The sequence below is a fragment of the Pantherophis guttatus genome, chromosome 11 (assembly GCF_059756535.1).
Source record: "Pantherophis guttatus breed Tessera chromosome 11, ASM5975653v1, whole genome shotgun sequence".
NCBI classification, from domain to species: Eukaryota; Metazoa; Chordata; class Lepidosauria; order Squamata; family Colubridae; genus Pantherophis; species Pantherophis guttatus.
Genome location: NC_142073.1, coordinates 9,522,964 through 9,539,731, shown reverse-complemented (window position 1 = coordinate 9,539,731; position 16,768 = coordinate 9,522,964). Strand labels below are relative to the sequence as shown.

General features: G+C 39.2%; 1 protein-coding gene across 21 annotated transcripts in view; it reads right to left on the bottom strand.

The window, feature by feature from the left end:
- ZNF536 (zinc finger protein 536) overlaps window positions 1–16,768 on the bottom strand; it is a 444,743-nt gene that overhangs the window by 161,470 nt on the left and 266,505 nt on the right. For all 21 annotated transcript variants that reach the window (XM_087877031.1, XM_060681614.2, XM_087877037.1 and 18 more), the window contains one exon: window positions 2,538–2,690. In XM_087877031.1, the coding sequence (XP_087733157.1) occupies window positions 2,538–2,690 (153 nt within the window). The remainder of the gene's footprint in view (window positions 1–2,537; window positions 2,691–16,768) is intronic.

The following is a 16,768-nucleotide window of genomic DNA, read 5'->3' as shown; positions in this document are numbered from 1 at the left end:
ACAATTCTCCAAGGCTGGTTCCATCCAGATTTGAATCGATTTCAATCGACGAATTAAAATTCATTCTGAATTTTCAGATTTTGTTCCCTAAATGTGAAAACTGAATCTTTTTCAGAACAGAAAGTCTCCCGTTTTTACCCAGAGGACTGACAGTTTGTCAATCTTTCATCTTATACAATTCACACCTTAAATCCATTAATTCTATGTGGGATATAGTTTTTTCTTGCCTCAGCATACAATATTGGAGCGGGGGGGGGGGATACATTAAACTTTGACTTAAAAGATTGATATGTCCCTTATGCCATTAACATGCTTGGGTGAATTACTATTCTTTCCATTTTCCAATATTATTCCAAGAGTAGAATTAGAAAATTGGAGTGAATTCCAATTCTAAAGTGATTATAAAATTGAGGAGGGGGGAAATGCTAAAGTGTTTAAACCTTGCAGCAGATAGCCCAGAGCTTCTGCTCCATTGGTTCTTTATCTCCATGTCACCTTTCAACTTATGTAGCAATTATTTAATTCCTTGCACATGTTTGTTCTCAAACATAGAATGTTTTGTTATGTTCATGCATTTTCTAAACAGAAGAACAATGAAGACATTTGTGCATCTATTAATCAAACGCAAAATAAGCAGTTCTTTCTGGCCTTTACTTAAAATAAATATTTGCCATTTCTAAAATACTTTAAAAACAGATTAAATATACGTCTTTCAGTTTTGTATTTTTTTTTCTTTCACTGAAGTTTGGAAGAGAACAGTCTGTTTTTTGCAAAAACAATACAGTTCGGTTTAAATCAAATTCTTCGACAACAGAAGGACATGTAGAAGAAAATAGTTTGCTTTTGAAACTTCAGGGAAGCTTTTGAGATATCTCACAGCACCTCCCTATGCTCCTCTGCCTGGACAATGGCAATCATTCTAGACATTTTTTTTTAAAAAAAAAAAATCTATTTGATAATTGGCCAATGGCCAGGTCAGAAAACATGCCTGCAATGTAGAAATGTGCACGCACATAGTCATACAGAACAACACACAACTTTTCAACCAAGGATTGTCCCTTATTACATTTTACAAAATCAACAGAGATAGATCTTTCAATTATTTGAATAGTCTCAATATTTCAGTGAAAGGGAGGTTGGTGCTCTTAAATTTACAATAAGCAGGGTGGAGACTGATGTATGAAACAATGCTTATCTATCTACTTAGAACACCCAAAGACAACTCATACTCAACCACATCAACACTGACCTCAACACATCGTTAGAAGACATTTTTTGTAGGAGAAGAGATGGCTGATCTTGAGCTTTATCTAGCATCAGTTTAGCTTTAACTATCAGTTGACTAGATTCTTGTACTAAAGAATGCAATAATAAACTCTTATGTGTTTTGAACTCAATGAATATTCCTGGTTATTTGCACCTGATATTAATCTAGATGGCACTACATAAAGATAAACAGAATTCACGGAGGCAAGACTTAGGTTTCTTCTGGCAATGCAATGACTCAAAACTAATGATAGGTTTAACCCCACCTTCAAGCTCAGCTGCCTCTTTTCCTACACATTTGTGTACCCCATCCAAATAATATGCCATGTTAAGGAGACCCCTCTCCCCGTGATCTTGTGATCTAGCTGCAGCAGAATGGCATAAATGGGGGAGGAGAGAGAGAAAGAGAGAGAGAGAGAGAGAGAGAGAGAGAGAGAGAGAGAGAGAGAGGGAGGGAGGGAGGGAGAGGGAGAGGGAGAGGGAGAGGGAGAGGGAGAGAGGGAGAGGGAGAGAGAGAGAGAGAGATGGACTGGCCCTTTGATCTAGAAAATCCCCCAGGTATAATGGAATGGAATGAGGATGTGGAATTCCAGGAGGGTGGGAGAGAGGGAGGGAGGGAGGTGCACTCCAGAGAAATAAGAGGCAACTCGATGTTACTGTATGTGTAAGAGAAAGCAGGTGAAGACAGCCTCTCCCTAATAGTTCACAGAATATATTGCAGATAGTAGAATGCTCCGTTTGGCAAGACTTTGTCCTTATGTGAGAAACAAGAAAGAACTCAGCCTCAAATAACCATCAGTTTTTGGTTTCGGACATGACATTGAAAAATTTTTGGATTGCAAAACTGAGAGCTTTACAACAAGAAGTTCACGATCCTGGCATGGGTTGAAAGAGTGAGAGGTTACATTTTGGCCTCCTCCATCTCAGTTTCCTTCATCCCACCCAGGGGTGGGCTCTACTTACCTTTAGTACTGGTTCGCAAGGGATCGCACGTGCATGCGCAGATCACCAATGATGACATCCAGGGTGGTGGGTGGGGCCTCCCACCAGTTTTACTACCGGTTTGTGCAAACCGGTCTGATCCAGGGGCAACCCACCACTGATTCCACTTAATGACAGGGCCAGCTCTGCCACTTACTAAACGGTAGGAAGAAGAATGCGGATATAATTCTGGTAGGATATGGTTTAGTCTCTGTACTTCCAGAGACCATTTTTTGTGCACCCCTTTCTTTTCTGTATAAAAGTATCACTGTTTTATGAAGAGGCCTCACCTGTGTGTATCCTCAAGTGAACTTTTAAGTGATGGGATGTCCTGAATGTTTTCCCACAGTAAGGACAGTCCTTCATGGCAGACCCAAGGCTCCTATCTCTCAACAGCGATGACTGCTGGACGCCGGCAGATCTTCCAGCTTCCTCTCCAACATCTGAAATAGAGAGAACGTTCTCACATCACTTCAGCACATGTCAAGAAGTTGTTCTCACTCAAACTGCTAATGCAACACAAAGCGAAACATGTCAATACTACACCTGTCTGTTTCATTCTTTTAAATCTGACAGAATGCTGACAATTCATGTATTTTCTTGTTATTCTCTTAAATTATTTCATCTTTCCCATCATCGTTTTTAAGCAGCATATGGTACCTTTATACAGAACTGAATTAGACAAGAAAAGAAACAGCTGTGTCAGCAGCTGGTTTGATTTCTTCTTTTGCTTCATTCCTATTAAGTACTTTCTCATCCTTAAAAAAAAAAAAACCACAAAAACTTTTCCTTCCTTGTTTTTTTTTCCAGAAAAGTTTTTTTCCCTCTTTCTTGCCTTTGCTTGACTGTTAATATGCAGGCGTATGCAAGCCAAGCTGTGCATCCCTTTCAAAAGTTTTGAAGACTAAAGAAAGCGGTAAGAACATTACTACAATTGATGCTACTAATATTAATGGTATTAGGCGTAATGCACAGGAAATTAAGCACTTTTAAATATAAGCCTTTGGTTAATTCATTAAGTACTGTTGGTTTTAATAGAAGACTAAGCAGATGTGCAAATCTCTCACAATGAAATCAAGGAGATTTAAAATTGTTCACCCATTAAATGGACTATACCCAATGTTTGTGGGAACTTGTCACATAAATTATACCAAGCTACAGCTTTTCTTTTATTCTTTTCTTTAGAGCGAGATGCCATCGCAATTTAATTGTGTCACATGATTATTCCTACTTCATTCTGCATCCAAGAGGCAAAAAAAAAAGAGCTTTAACCCACAGCTTTATCCCCGAGAACTTCCACATTTGGATTTATCTGCACTGTACTCTTAATTGTTCTTGTTCTCCACTGATGCCACCTTCAGAATAAGTTGGTTTAGGGAAAACTGGACCGAGGTATCATAGAATAGAATAGAATAGAATAGAATAGAATAGAATAGAATAGAATAGAATAGAATAGAATAGAATAGAATAGAATAGAATAGAATAGAATTTTTTATTGGCCAAGTGTGATTGGACACACAAGGAATTTGTCTTGGTGCATACGCTCTCAGTGTACATAAAAGAAAAGATACATTTGTCAAGAAGTATAAGCAGTGGTGGGATTCAGCCAGTTCGCACCACTTCGGGAGAACCGGTTGTTAACTTTCTGAACAGTTGGCAAACTGGTTGTTGGAAGAAATCATTAGGGCAGAGAACCGGTTGTTAAATTACTTGAATCCCACCACTGATTATAAGGTACAACACTTAATGATAGTCATAGGGTACAAATAAGCAATCAGGAAACAATATCAATATAAATCGTAAGGATACAAACAACAAAACTACAGTCATACAGACATAACTGGAAGGAAGGAGATGGGTGGGGGGAACGATGAGAAGATTAATATTAGTGCAGACTTAGTAAATAGTTTGACAGTGTTGAGGGAATTATTTGTTTAGCAGAGTGATAGCATTTGGGAAAAAACTGTTCTTGTGTCTAGTTGTTCTGGTGTGCAGTGCTCTATAGCATTGTTTTGAAGGTAGGAGTTGAAACAGTTTATGTCCAGGATGCGATAGTTATTATAGTTGGTACTGTTCTCATCTGATGCCATACATTGGTTCCTTAAGGATAATGTGTGGGATGTATGACCAGTTTTCAGCCAAGTGTTGGGGAAGAATTTAGATTTACGTGGGTCAACTCCACACTGAAGGTCACTGCTGGATAGATGGCACACTCCCCCTCCTCCTTTGTTCTCTGCTCTCCACCTGTCCATCTTTTTGTTATCATATTGATGTTTCCCCCCCCCCTTCATTTGAGCAGTGTGTGGTGGCCTAGTGGTGAAGATGTTTGCCCACCACTTGGAAGATTGAGAGTTCAATCCTAGGTAGCGGCAGAAGTTCTCTCCCCTAGGGTGCAAAGAAAAAAAGTATCTGTTGCAAACTCAGCGTGGCATCAGGAAGGGAATCCAACCAGTAAATGCATAACTCCACCCAGTCGCCCTGACTCTATCCCGAATTAAGGGATTTACAGGGTTGTAAAAGGGAGTTATTGATATATTTTCATTGTGTTCTTTTTCATTGTTCATTGTGTGGTTCTATTATTTTGCTTCTCTTCTGTCTACACTCTTTTCATTTCTTCCTTTTTAACTTTGTAAACCGCCTAGGATAGCCCTACGGTGAGGTAGGTGGCAAATAAATCTAAGAAACAAACAAATAAATAAATAAACGATGACAAATCAAACTTAGAATCGGTGTACAAACAGACGTGTGGGAAAGAGCAGAAAGTCTGAAGCAAGCCACAGTGAAGGGGAAACAAATCAAAAACCTCAGGGAAACATATATGTGAATTTTATGGATGTATTTCCCCAATAGTCCATAAAGTAAATACACCTGTGTTTCTGAAAGGCGAGAAATGGTTAAAATATCTGTCAAGGAAATCACACACAGCATTAACATTCCCTGGACATTGTAGCTTTGCTTTTTGTTTTCTTAGAATGAAAACAATAAACAATCGGATAAAAGAAAACACGAGAATAAATTTCCCTGAGTGTTCTGCTTGACCTTCCAGAAAATCTTAACACAAAATAGTTGTTAGAAAGCTGGGAAGAGGCATGAATAGAAACACCGAAAGTATTTAACACAGAATCTATGTGGACTGAACTATTTTATATTTCTGGATTCCTCAGGAAACTTTAATTGTCATATTATTCGCACAGCACTGAACAGGAAACAAAATTCAACAGAAGAAAATACTCTGAACTGTGCAAAATTGAGGCGGCATGTATGAAGTGCAAAACCGCAAATGTGTGAAAGGATCCATTTATTTTGTTTGGGGTTTCTATAAACATTATACAGCACAAGGAAAAAAAAAAAGGCAGATCAACCGATAGCTAAAACTAACCAGCCACTCCAGATAAACTTACGGAATCGGAGTACTAGTTATGCTTTGCTAGATGTCACTCTTAATGACAGCTTGTTAGACATTTCTCTTTTATCTTGCTGCCTGGGATATGTGTGGCCCAATAAAAAAAGAAGAAGAATAAATTTGTAAGATAAACAGCTCGCTTTGCAGATTTAAGAGACTGATTTTTTTTCACTTGACCCAAAATTGATTTCCATCTCTCCCCCCTCCACCCCCCCATCCTTCAGATTCATTTTTTTGTGAGGCTGAAAAGCTGTTGTGTTTAGCACTAATCCCTCTGAAAAAGCAAAAATGAAAACAGAGAGGCAGGACAATGCGTGGGTGGTCTCGGGAATTGTCCTTTCCACTTAACTTATAGTCAGTAGATTGTCTAGTGAGGCCACTCTTACCTACAAGGACCTTTTTTTAAAAAAACATACATTTATGGGCCCCTAAACTGAGTTGAGAGTTTTCTTCAATTCTTGTTCTCGTTCTTGTTCTCGTTCTCTCTCTCTCTCTCTCTCCCTCTCCCTCTCCCCCCCCCCCACACATACACACAGAGAGAGGTTCAGACAGATGGGTTAATTCTACTTTATTGTAAGGTTATATTAACAAAATCTGAAAGTACGTTTCTTCCATCGCCTTTACAACCACGGAAGCTGCCCTTCTGAGATGTTTAGTAACACAGTTAAGGGAGAGTCCTTCCCTTGATATATTATTTTACAATTTCTCCTTCCCCTGGAGAAATTAATAGAAATCACCCAACTTAAGTTAGCGAGGAATTTCCGAAGATCATTTCTGCCAAGCTTTTAAACCCCCCCACCCCCCCAAAAAAAGTTAGCCTTCCTCTGGCAGCCAATTTGTCCAAGACAATAAAATTGCTTAAAAATAAAGAACAGAGAGAATGCACTCTATTGTCTGCCGTTTGAAATCTAAAAACGATGCCATCAATTCCATTTTTCTGAAAGTCACAGTTATTGTTTATAACAGTGCTTTTGGTATTTAATAAGTGACCTCATGTTAAATATTCTGCAAGAGTTACCATCGTTTTGGGCTTCTTAACAACTTGCCTCTTTTGTTGTTTTATCAAAGGGTTTGGGGTGCTTTTTTTTTAAAGTGTCCATGTATGGTCATGTTACACTGTTAAGCATTAATATGGATCGGCAAAGAATTTGTTGAAACAAAGAGCTATTTTAGAGCCGATTTGGAAGAAAGCCTACCAGTGAGGAGAAAATAGCTCTGCCCTGTTTGTGTAATTAGAAATGAAGATTATACCAAAAAGCTCTTTTGGTAAATGAAAAATATAGACTTTATTATTATTATTATTTTTTTTTCCTGTTAGACACTTGAATGACACGGGGAAACAAAAGAGCTACTCTGCCTTGCATTCTGAGTGACTGTGTAAGAAAAGATAACTAGGTTTGGAAAAGCGGAACAAGTTTAATAGAGATGGCTAAGCAGCTTCCTGGGTAGTACAAGCGTTCAGACAAACTGAGATGTGACAACAACCCCCTTCCAGTAATCATAACTGTAACACAGAGCACTTCCCTTCATCCAGTGCCAGAATAACAGAGCTGAGGGGGTCTTCTAGTCCAACCCTCTACTCAAGCCTGTATCATTTCAAACAAATCATTGTCTAATCTCTTCTTTAAAATCTCCAGTGTTGGAGCACTCACAACTTCTAGAGGCAAGTCCTTCCACTGATGAATTGTTCTCACTGTCAGGAAATTTCTCCTTAGTTCTAGGTTGCTTCTCTCCTTGATTAGTTTCCACCCATTGCTTCTTGTCCTGCCCTCAGGTGCTTTGAACAATAGGTTGACCCTATAGTCTTCTCTGTGGCAGCCCATCAAATATTGGAACACTGCTATCATGTCACCCATGGTCCTACTAAACATACCCAATTCTTGCAACCGTTCTTTGTATGTTTTAGCCTCCAATCCCCCAAGTCATCTTTGTTGCTCTTTTCTGCACTTTTTTTCTAGAGTCTCAACAACTTTTTTTATATCGTGCCAACCAAAACTGGGTGCAATGTTCCAAGTCATATAACAAGGCATTATAAAGTCACATCCCCTTGTATTCATATTAAGCTGACTTAGCAATAGCTGCAATTATTCTGACCATAGGATGGTGCAACACCATTCTGAGGGATGAAAAAACCTGACCTGCCTCCCACTATCATTTTACTTTGGTGCAAGTTTTTTTAAAAAGCAATTGGATTGGTCGGGAAAAAACAGGCCAATGTGAGGCCCACGTGGTTTAATAGTGGTTCACATTCAAGAGGATTGGGGAAAATATGGAGCTGGTAGGCAGGCAAAGGTGGGAATCTTACCCATGAAAATGGATTGTTGTCAGCTTGTGGAAAATTAGCTTAGAATAGAATAGAATAACAGAGTTGGAATGGACTTTGGAGGTCTTCTCGTCCAACCCCCTGCTTAGGCAGGAAACCCTACACCACTTCAGACAAATGGTTATCCAACATCTTCTTAAAAACTTCCAGTGTTGGAGTATTCACAACTTCTGGAGGCAAGTAGTTCCACTGATTAATTGTTCTAACTGTCAGGAAATTTCTCCTTAGTTCTAAGTTGCTTCTCTCCTTGATTAGTTACCACCCATTGCTTCTTGTCCTGCCCTCAGGTGCTTTGGAGAATAGCTTGACTCCCTCTTCTTTGGGGCAGCCCCTTAGATATTGGAACACGTCATGTCTCCCCTAATACTTCTTTTCATTAAACTAGACATACCCAGTTTCTGCAACCGTTCTTCATGTGTTTTAGCCTCCAGTCCCCTAAACTTCTGTTTCATAGTTTTACTTTTGGGGGATCCAAACTATAAGCAAATTGGCTTTGCTGCCCATTGGACATGCTCCTGCAGAAATTCTAGGTGGAGCATGGCTGCAGGGGCAGTGCCCAAAGCTACAAGTCATCGAAGAGTCCTGTTCTGTATGCAGAAAAGTTAGAAGCAATAGAAAGAATTAGCTGATAACTAAAAAAGCTGAACTTTGAGTGTGTCATATACAGTCTGTAGTTCCTGGTTGGCGGAGTAGGAGTAACAATATGTTGGTTTGCAATGTAGTCTCTAAGTTGGAGATCCTACTTTGCAGACATAAAAAAAGAATAAAACAAACATCACTATAATGTGTAGCTTTGTTTGGCCATATCTTTATTAATTGATTAAACTGAAAGAAGAGGAGGGGGAAGGAGAGGGGGAGAGAAAAGAGGAGGAGGAGGAGGAGGAGGAGGAGGAGGAGGAGGAGGAGGAGGAGGAGGAGGAGGAGGAGGAGGAGGAGGAGAAGGAGAAGGAGAAGGAAGCTTCAATGTTCCTCTCCATTTAGAATTATTCAGGGAGTCAGTTCTTTACCCCCTTAAAAAAAATCTAGGTAGAAAATCCAACGGTATTACAGATGCTACTAAGACATTAAAATCTGCCTTACACTTAGAGACTTTTGTTCTATTCGTTCTGCATAAATCTGGCTAAAGACATTCTGCAAAATTTAAAAGCATAGCAGGAATTTAAAATCTGACCACATGTCCTTAAGCTAAGGAGCCCACTGTGTCTTGAAAGCATGAAATTAATGTTATGTTAAGCCACTAACAGCCACTCACAACCAAGAAAGCTCATCAGTTAGGTTTATTGAAAGGAAATGAGGTTAGATTACAGAATCTTAGGAAATAGATAGGCCTACTTTAGCACCCCATTATCAATAAGTACATTGGGGCCTCTTTGCTCCATCAGATCATCTCTCTAACTGCCTCTTGATGCAAAGGAGATCTTGCGGTCTTATCAGTTCATAAAGAAAGAATGTGCAGATGTTTGTAGAGTACAGATGTTTATAGAATGAGTGTAGAGTAGACAGAGAGAGACCCCCCTTACTTCATCACGCTTTTATCTTCATTTTTTTATTTTTCATTTTTATGGATTGTGTTGTGATTTCTTCATTTCATTGTTGTGAGCCATCCAGAGGCATTGAGAGTTGGAGAGCACACAAGGTCACAGAATAATTATTATTTATTTTAAGTCAACATGAATTTTATTTAAACAAGTTTAAATAATAACCATACAAACGGATAGAAGTCCTGGCTCATAACATAACCAGATTTAACTCTGGTGGACAAGAAGAAATAAGCAGATAATTGATGTGGCAATACTGAGAGATAGTAGAACGGAAGATAAAGAGATCACAAAAATCAAGATCTGAAAATTGAAAGTTGAAAGGATAGGGAAAAACCAGTCATGGTGGTCCCAGTAGCCTGGAAGCAGTGGTGAAATCCATTTTTTTTAACTACCTGTTCTGTGGGCGTGGCTTGGTGGGCATGGTGTAGCTTGATGGGTGTGGCAGGGGAAGGATACTGCAAAATCCCCATTCTCTCCCCACTCCTGGGGGAAGGATATTGCAAAATCTCCATTCCCACCCCAGTCCAGGGGAAGGATACTGCAAAATCTCCATTCCCACCCCACTCCAGGGGAAGGATACTACAAAATCCCCATTCCTTCCCCACTCCTGGGGGAAGGATACTGCAAAATCTCCATTTCCACCCCATTCTAGGGCCAGGGGTGAAATCCAGCAGGTTCTGACAGGTTCTGGAGAAGCGGTAGCGGAAATTTTGAGTAGTTTGGAGAACCGGCAAATACCACCTCTGGCTGGCCCCAGAATGGGGAGGGAATGGGGAGGGAATGGGGATTTTGCAATATCCTTCTGCCATGCCCACCAAGCCATGCCCACCAAGCCACACCACACCCACTAAGCCATGCCCACAGAACAGTAAAAAATTGGGATTTCACCACTGTCTGGAGCCAGCCAGAGGTGGTATTTGCTGGTTCTCCAAACTGCTCAAAATTTCCGCTACCGGTTCTCCAGAACCTGTCAGAACCTGCTGGATTTCACCCCTGCCTGGAAGCCATATCCAAAACTCACAGACAGCACTTGGAAAATCTGCACATTCACAAAATTTCCACCTGTCAGTTACAAAAGTCCAACACTGCATGGACCTGCAAATATACAGGTAGTTCTCGACTTATAACCATTTGTTTAGTGGCTGATGTTACAACACCAAAAAAGTGAGTTATGGCTGTTTTTTGCTTTTATGACCACTGTAGCATGACTCTACAGTCATGTGGCCAAAATTCAGACACTTGGCAACTGGCTCATATTTATGATGGGTTGCAGTGTCGTGGGGTCTCATGATCCCCTTTTGTGAACTTCTGACAAGCCAAACCAATGGGAAAACCAGATTCATTTAACAACCGTGTTACTAACTTAACAGCTGCAGTGATTCACTTAACAACTGTGGCACGAAAGCTCATAAAATGGGGAAAAACTCACTTAACAACTGTCTCGCTTAGCAACAAGAACTTTGGGTTCAATTGCGGTCACATGTCAAGGACTACCTGTACAATGTTGATATATTATGACCTGGGAAGAACTCAATGTCTGTGAAGGCCAACACAAGCTAAAGTACTAGCAGCTGTGATTTCACATTGTAGTGTTCATAATCATATTTTTAATATTATTAAACAACAACATCTATCTATCCCAGGTTCTTGGGAAGGACTGGATAAAAATAACAAATCCATTCTAAACATCTGGCTGATTGTGTGACCAACAATAACAATAATATTTTTGCAATGTTTTGCAAAGTACTATTACTGTTCTCAGACTCAGAAACGATCATTGTAGGTTGGGCTGAATTTGTCTTCTGTCCTTTCCTTTCACCATTCTCTCTCAAAATGTTGAGAAAAGATTTTGATTTCCTCCCCCGACCCCTCAAAATGCACAAGGGTGAGTGCAGAGTTGTGGAATTCACCTACTTAAGACATGACTGAAAATGTATGCAAGCGTTTGGTCTTTGGTTGTTTGGCACAGTGATTAGAACGCAGTATTGCAGTCAAATTCAGCCCACAGCATGGAGTTCGATCCTGACTGACTCAAGCCTTGACTCAGCCTTCCATCATTCTGAGGTCAGTAAAATGAAGACCCAGATTGTTGGGGGCAATATGCAAATAATGCTGACATTTTAAACCTCCCCGAGCGTATTGTAAAGCACCATGGAGCAGTATATAAGTCTAAGTCCGTGTTGGCGAACTTAGGGCACGCGTGCCTGAAGTGGCACATGGAGCCATGTTGCCTGGCACGCGTGGCGTTGCCTGTTCCTCTTCTCAGTCTCTGGCGTGCATGCAGGCGCAACAATCAGCTAGCCTTTTAGCATGCGGCAGTGCCGGAAAGTGGTCTTCCGTTTTCCTGCATGAGCATGTTCGCCATCCAGCTGATTGTCGCATGTGCATGTGCGCCAGAAACCCGGAAGAGTAGCTGTCTGAAACCGGAAGTTCATTTTCAGGCGTGCACATGCGCCTTGGCCAGCTCCTCTTCCAGGTTGTGGCCCAGGCACGCACGGTGCATTCGGTGCCGAAAAGGTTCGCCATCACTTGTCTAAGTGCTATTACTATTGGTTAGAGAATCTTCTTCCCTACAGGTGACGGATTGTCTGTCTTTCCCTAATCCAACTAAATCCCAAAACAAAACGCTCCTCCAAGTGAAGGGAGGCTTTTTCAGATGAGGAAATTCCAATAGCCAGGGAGTCTGCAGAATGGGAAAGAGACAAGTAATCGAATACTAACTTGCAACAAAAACAACAAAGGAGAAAAAAAAATAGCACTAGGAAGAAATTTTTACAGAAAATCCAAACACACTTGGGGGAACGAGGTAGAAAGACAGATGCATTTTTCACAGGGGAAGGAAACTTTCAGGAAATTGCAAAACAGATTTTTTGATGTGGCATTAATTAAAATGGATGTGGATCATCCCAAATAACTTTCCCCTCAGGAAATATAGTTTTTATTATATTCTTTTTAAAAAAGAACAACAGCAATGCCTCTTAAACACTCTTCTATACTCTTCATTTAATAATTTGGCAGAAGAGGGGAAAAAAATCCCCAGTGAACATTGGCCTGGCCTGTGTCTTTCTCTTTAACCAGCTGAGTGATCAGAGCTTTTAATATAGCTGTTCCAATTATTGTAAAAGTCATCTAGTACCTTATAACCACAAATATTGACAGTTTATTGCACAACACATCCATGACATTTGAAGGTCACATCATACATAATACATACACTTTTATAAAAATGTCTGGAACAAAGAGATACATGATCAGCAATTACCTCTTACTAGCAGTTGGGCTTTAAAAAAAGAGAGAAAGAAATATACACACTGGACCAAAAACAAGAAATCTTATTAATTAAAACAACAAAAACTTTGGTGCAACAACAAAACTTTTAATAAATATTGGTTTCTTTTTTAGTTCGGCTTAATTCAGAAGATACAGTATATATGAAAAAGAAATATAAGCTTCCAGATATTATTGTTGGATCTTTTAACCCTTCAGGCTGGAAGTTAAAGGCCAAAGTCCATTTTTATCTAGCTGGCCACTGAGCACCTTAGTTCTGCATGGAAGGAAGTTCCCTCAAGAGAAGCTTATCTTAACCCAACCTATTGTAACACTGATTAAGAATTATGGAACTCAGTTGCCTCTGCCCATCACCAAACTGGAGAAAGTGGATTGTCATAGAATAGGATAACAAAACTGGAAGGAACCTTGGAGATGATTTCTAATCCAAACCCTTGCTTAGGCAGGAAACCTTATGCCATTTCAGACAAATGGTTATCCAATCTTTTCTTAAAAATACCAGTATTGGAGCATTCACAACTTCTGGAGGCAAGTTGTTCCACTAATTAATTGTTTTAACTGTCAAGAAATTTCTCCTTAGTTCTAAGTTGTTTCTCTCCTTGATTAGTTTCCACCCATTGCTTCTTGTCCTACCTCAGATCCTTTGGAGAATAGCTTGACTCCCTCTTCTTTGGGGCAGCCCCTGAGATATTGGAACACTGCTATCATGTCTCCCCTAGTCCTTCTTTTAATTAAATTAGACATACGCAGTTCCAGTAACCGTTCATTATATGTTTTAGCCTCCAGATGTTCACTCCACTCATTCACAAAAGCTTAAAAGAAGCAAAAGTAAAACTAAAAAAAAAAGAGAAAAAAACCTTATCCATGAACAGAAATGGAAAAACAAAAATGAAAGGAGAATGTTTTGCATGCTGTATTGGTGATTGTCCATTAAGAAAGCACTAAATATAATCCAGTTCCGAATCTGAGACCATCAATTGGTCTCTTTTTATGGTTCACACAATATTCCTGACAAAGTTTTTCTCCTATCCTTAATTATGGAGCAAGATATGTGTAGAGGTGAGATGTAAATCCATTGCCTTGTCAAAATATTGAATGCATAATCTTCTGGGTTTCTTTAATATATATTTATGAATATACTTATACATATATTAATGGTATTTATTTCAGTAATACTATCCAATCATAATGAAGTACTTACATGCCTTCCAAACATTTTACTCAATCATATTTATAAACATTTCCAGTCAGAGCAAACATCTTCCAGGCTACCCCCATGGCTCAGATGGGCCTTGAAGTTGACCAGTGATCATCTTCTTCAGAGTGATCTCAAACCACTGAGAACAACTGAGCCAACAACAGCATTTTCCACAACTGACCAACTGTAGAATACAAAATACAAAATGCCAACGTGCTCAAATTTAGAACCCTACACTGAGGAGGAGGCCACTCTACCAAAGGTGCATTTTCAAAAGGCAACTGGACTTGTTTCATTTCTCATCCAAGTTCTAACTGAAGAACTGAAGAAGCTTCTTGGATGAGAAGTGAAAGGTTTTCAAGGAAAAAACAAAGTCCTTTTGAAAAAGCACCTTTGAGACAACTATGACCTGGATGACTGAGAATCTCCATAGACAGATGCCACTCTACATAACTCCTTACAACTTCTAGTTTTTTATGAACTGACAATTCCATCATCATCATCATCATCATCATCATCATCATCATCATTATCAACATTATTATTATTATTTTCTTTATTCATTAAACATGAAACTCATTCAACTGAACATTCAAAAATGTATCACAAATATTATTGACTGGCACTGATGGTTGACACGGGTTGCTGCCAGCATCCTAGGTATCGACAAAGTATCTTCTTAAAATGTATGATGTTCCAAGTAGCAGTTTTTTTGCAGTTCTGCTGGTGTCATTGCAGGAAGCTGTAATTTCTTTATGATCTTGTCAGCGCCAATTGTTTTTAAGTGTTTGCCTAGGTCTTTAGGCACAGCACCCAGCGTGCCGAGTACCACTGGGACCACCTGCACTGGTTTATGCCAGAGTCTCTGCAATTCTATTCTCAAGTCCTGATATCTGGTGACTTTTTCAAGTTGTTTCTTGTTGATTCTGCTGTCACCAAGTATGGCAATGTCGACACTTCAATGTCGATCCACACTTTTTTCTTCTTGTGATATCTGGGGTATTGTGTTCTAAAACTTGGTCAGTCTGTATTTGGAAGTCCCACAGCAGTTTTGCATGCTCATTTTTGACCACTTTTTCAGGCTTATAATCCCATTATTATTATTATTGGTTAATCTTTAGTGAGATTCACAGCTTTTGAGGCTGGTTAATAGCTCAGCAGCTCGAGTCCTAACCAAGGACCTAGGAACTGTTAAGGTATCGTCGGAGGATGTAAGCTGTTCTGAGTAAGGTGGTTTTTTGTAGAGTCAAAATGTTCAAGTCCGGCAAATTTAGAATTTCTAAATAGCGGGGTAGCCCTTTGGGTATTGCTTCAAGGGCTCCAATTACAATCGGGACAACACAATTATTATTATTATTATTATTATTATTATTATTATTATTATTATTATTATTATTATTATTATTATTATTATTGGTTAATCTTTAGTGAGATTCACAGCCTTTGAGGCTGGTTAATAGCTCAGCAGCTCGAGTCCTAACCAAGGACCTAGGAACTGTTAAGGTATCGTCGGAGGATGTAAACTGTTCTGAGTAAGGTGGTTTTTTGTAGAGTCAAAATGTTCAAGTCCGGCAAATTTAGAATTTCTAAATAGCGGGGTAGCCCTTTGGGTATTGCTCCGAGGGCTCCAATTACAATCGGGACAACACATCATTATTATTATTATTATTATTATTATTATTATTATTATTATTATTATTATTATTATTATTATTATTATTATATCAAGATTATTATTCCGTCAATAAACTTGAAGACTTAGAAATTTCCCCATCTGTTGTTAAGAGTAGAGGAAGGGACTATTATGTCCCATTTTTCTGGAAAAGGGATGATTTTTCCTCCCCAACCATTCAGGGAGAATGAAAAGGGAAACGAATAGAACATTTATCAGAAAATGATTTTCAGATAATTTTTGCTCTAGCTTTAGTGTGGTGGCAGAACTGAGAGTTGACTTGGTGCCACTCTATCAGAGCAACTCCACTGAAATTAATGAGACTTACAATGAGAGCTGGATAGAGGTCATCCCTAAGAGACCAAGCAACATAATTTGACTAGGAATGTGAATTTTGCCAGACTTTGGCCCATAACCATTGGAAGTAACACATTAATTAAACTTAACACCGGTGAAACAATTTGGGTAATTTGGACTGATGGATGTTAAGGCAAGGTCAACTGCAAACGGCCTCAGTAACACCAGAATTTAGATTTCTAAGAGCAGCTACACATTTTACGAGCAGCAAATGAGCACATACGTGTGATTTTCAAAGAACTACCTAAATGTCTTTGCAGACGTAATCATTTGCTCCCGCGTTTATAAGATTCTATATGAAAATTAATAATGTATGCTGATGTTTGTAATTCTCCATAAATATACATACCTCTGCTAATCCATTGAAGTTAATAATAAGTTCATACTGGAAAAAGCAATTATGTTGGGAAGAGTTAGTGGTAAAAGGAAACCAGGCTGCCAAAGAACACAGTGGGTGGACACCATGAAAGCTGACATCAGCCAGAGCACAGAAAAACTCAAAGAAGTAGTCTCAAAAGTGCTTTTTCAAAAGACAACTGGACTTTCTTTAGTTTTTCCTTGAAGATGTTTCGCTTCTTATCCAAGAAGCTTCATTAGTTCTTGGGTGAGAAACAAAAGTCTTCAAGGAAAAACAAAGAAAATCCAGTTGATTTTTGAAAAAGCACCTTTGAGACAACCATGAGGATGACTGAGAATCTCCATAGATATTCAAAGAAGTAATGTAATAGCAGTAGATGTG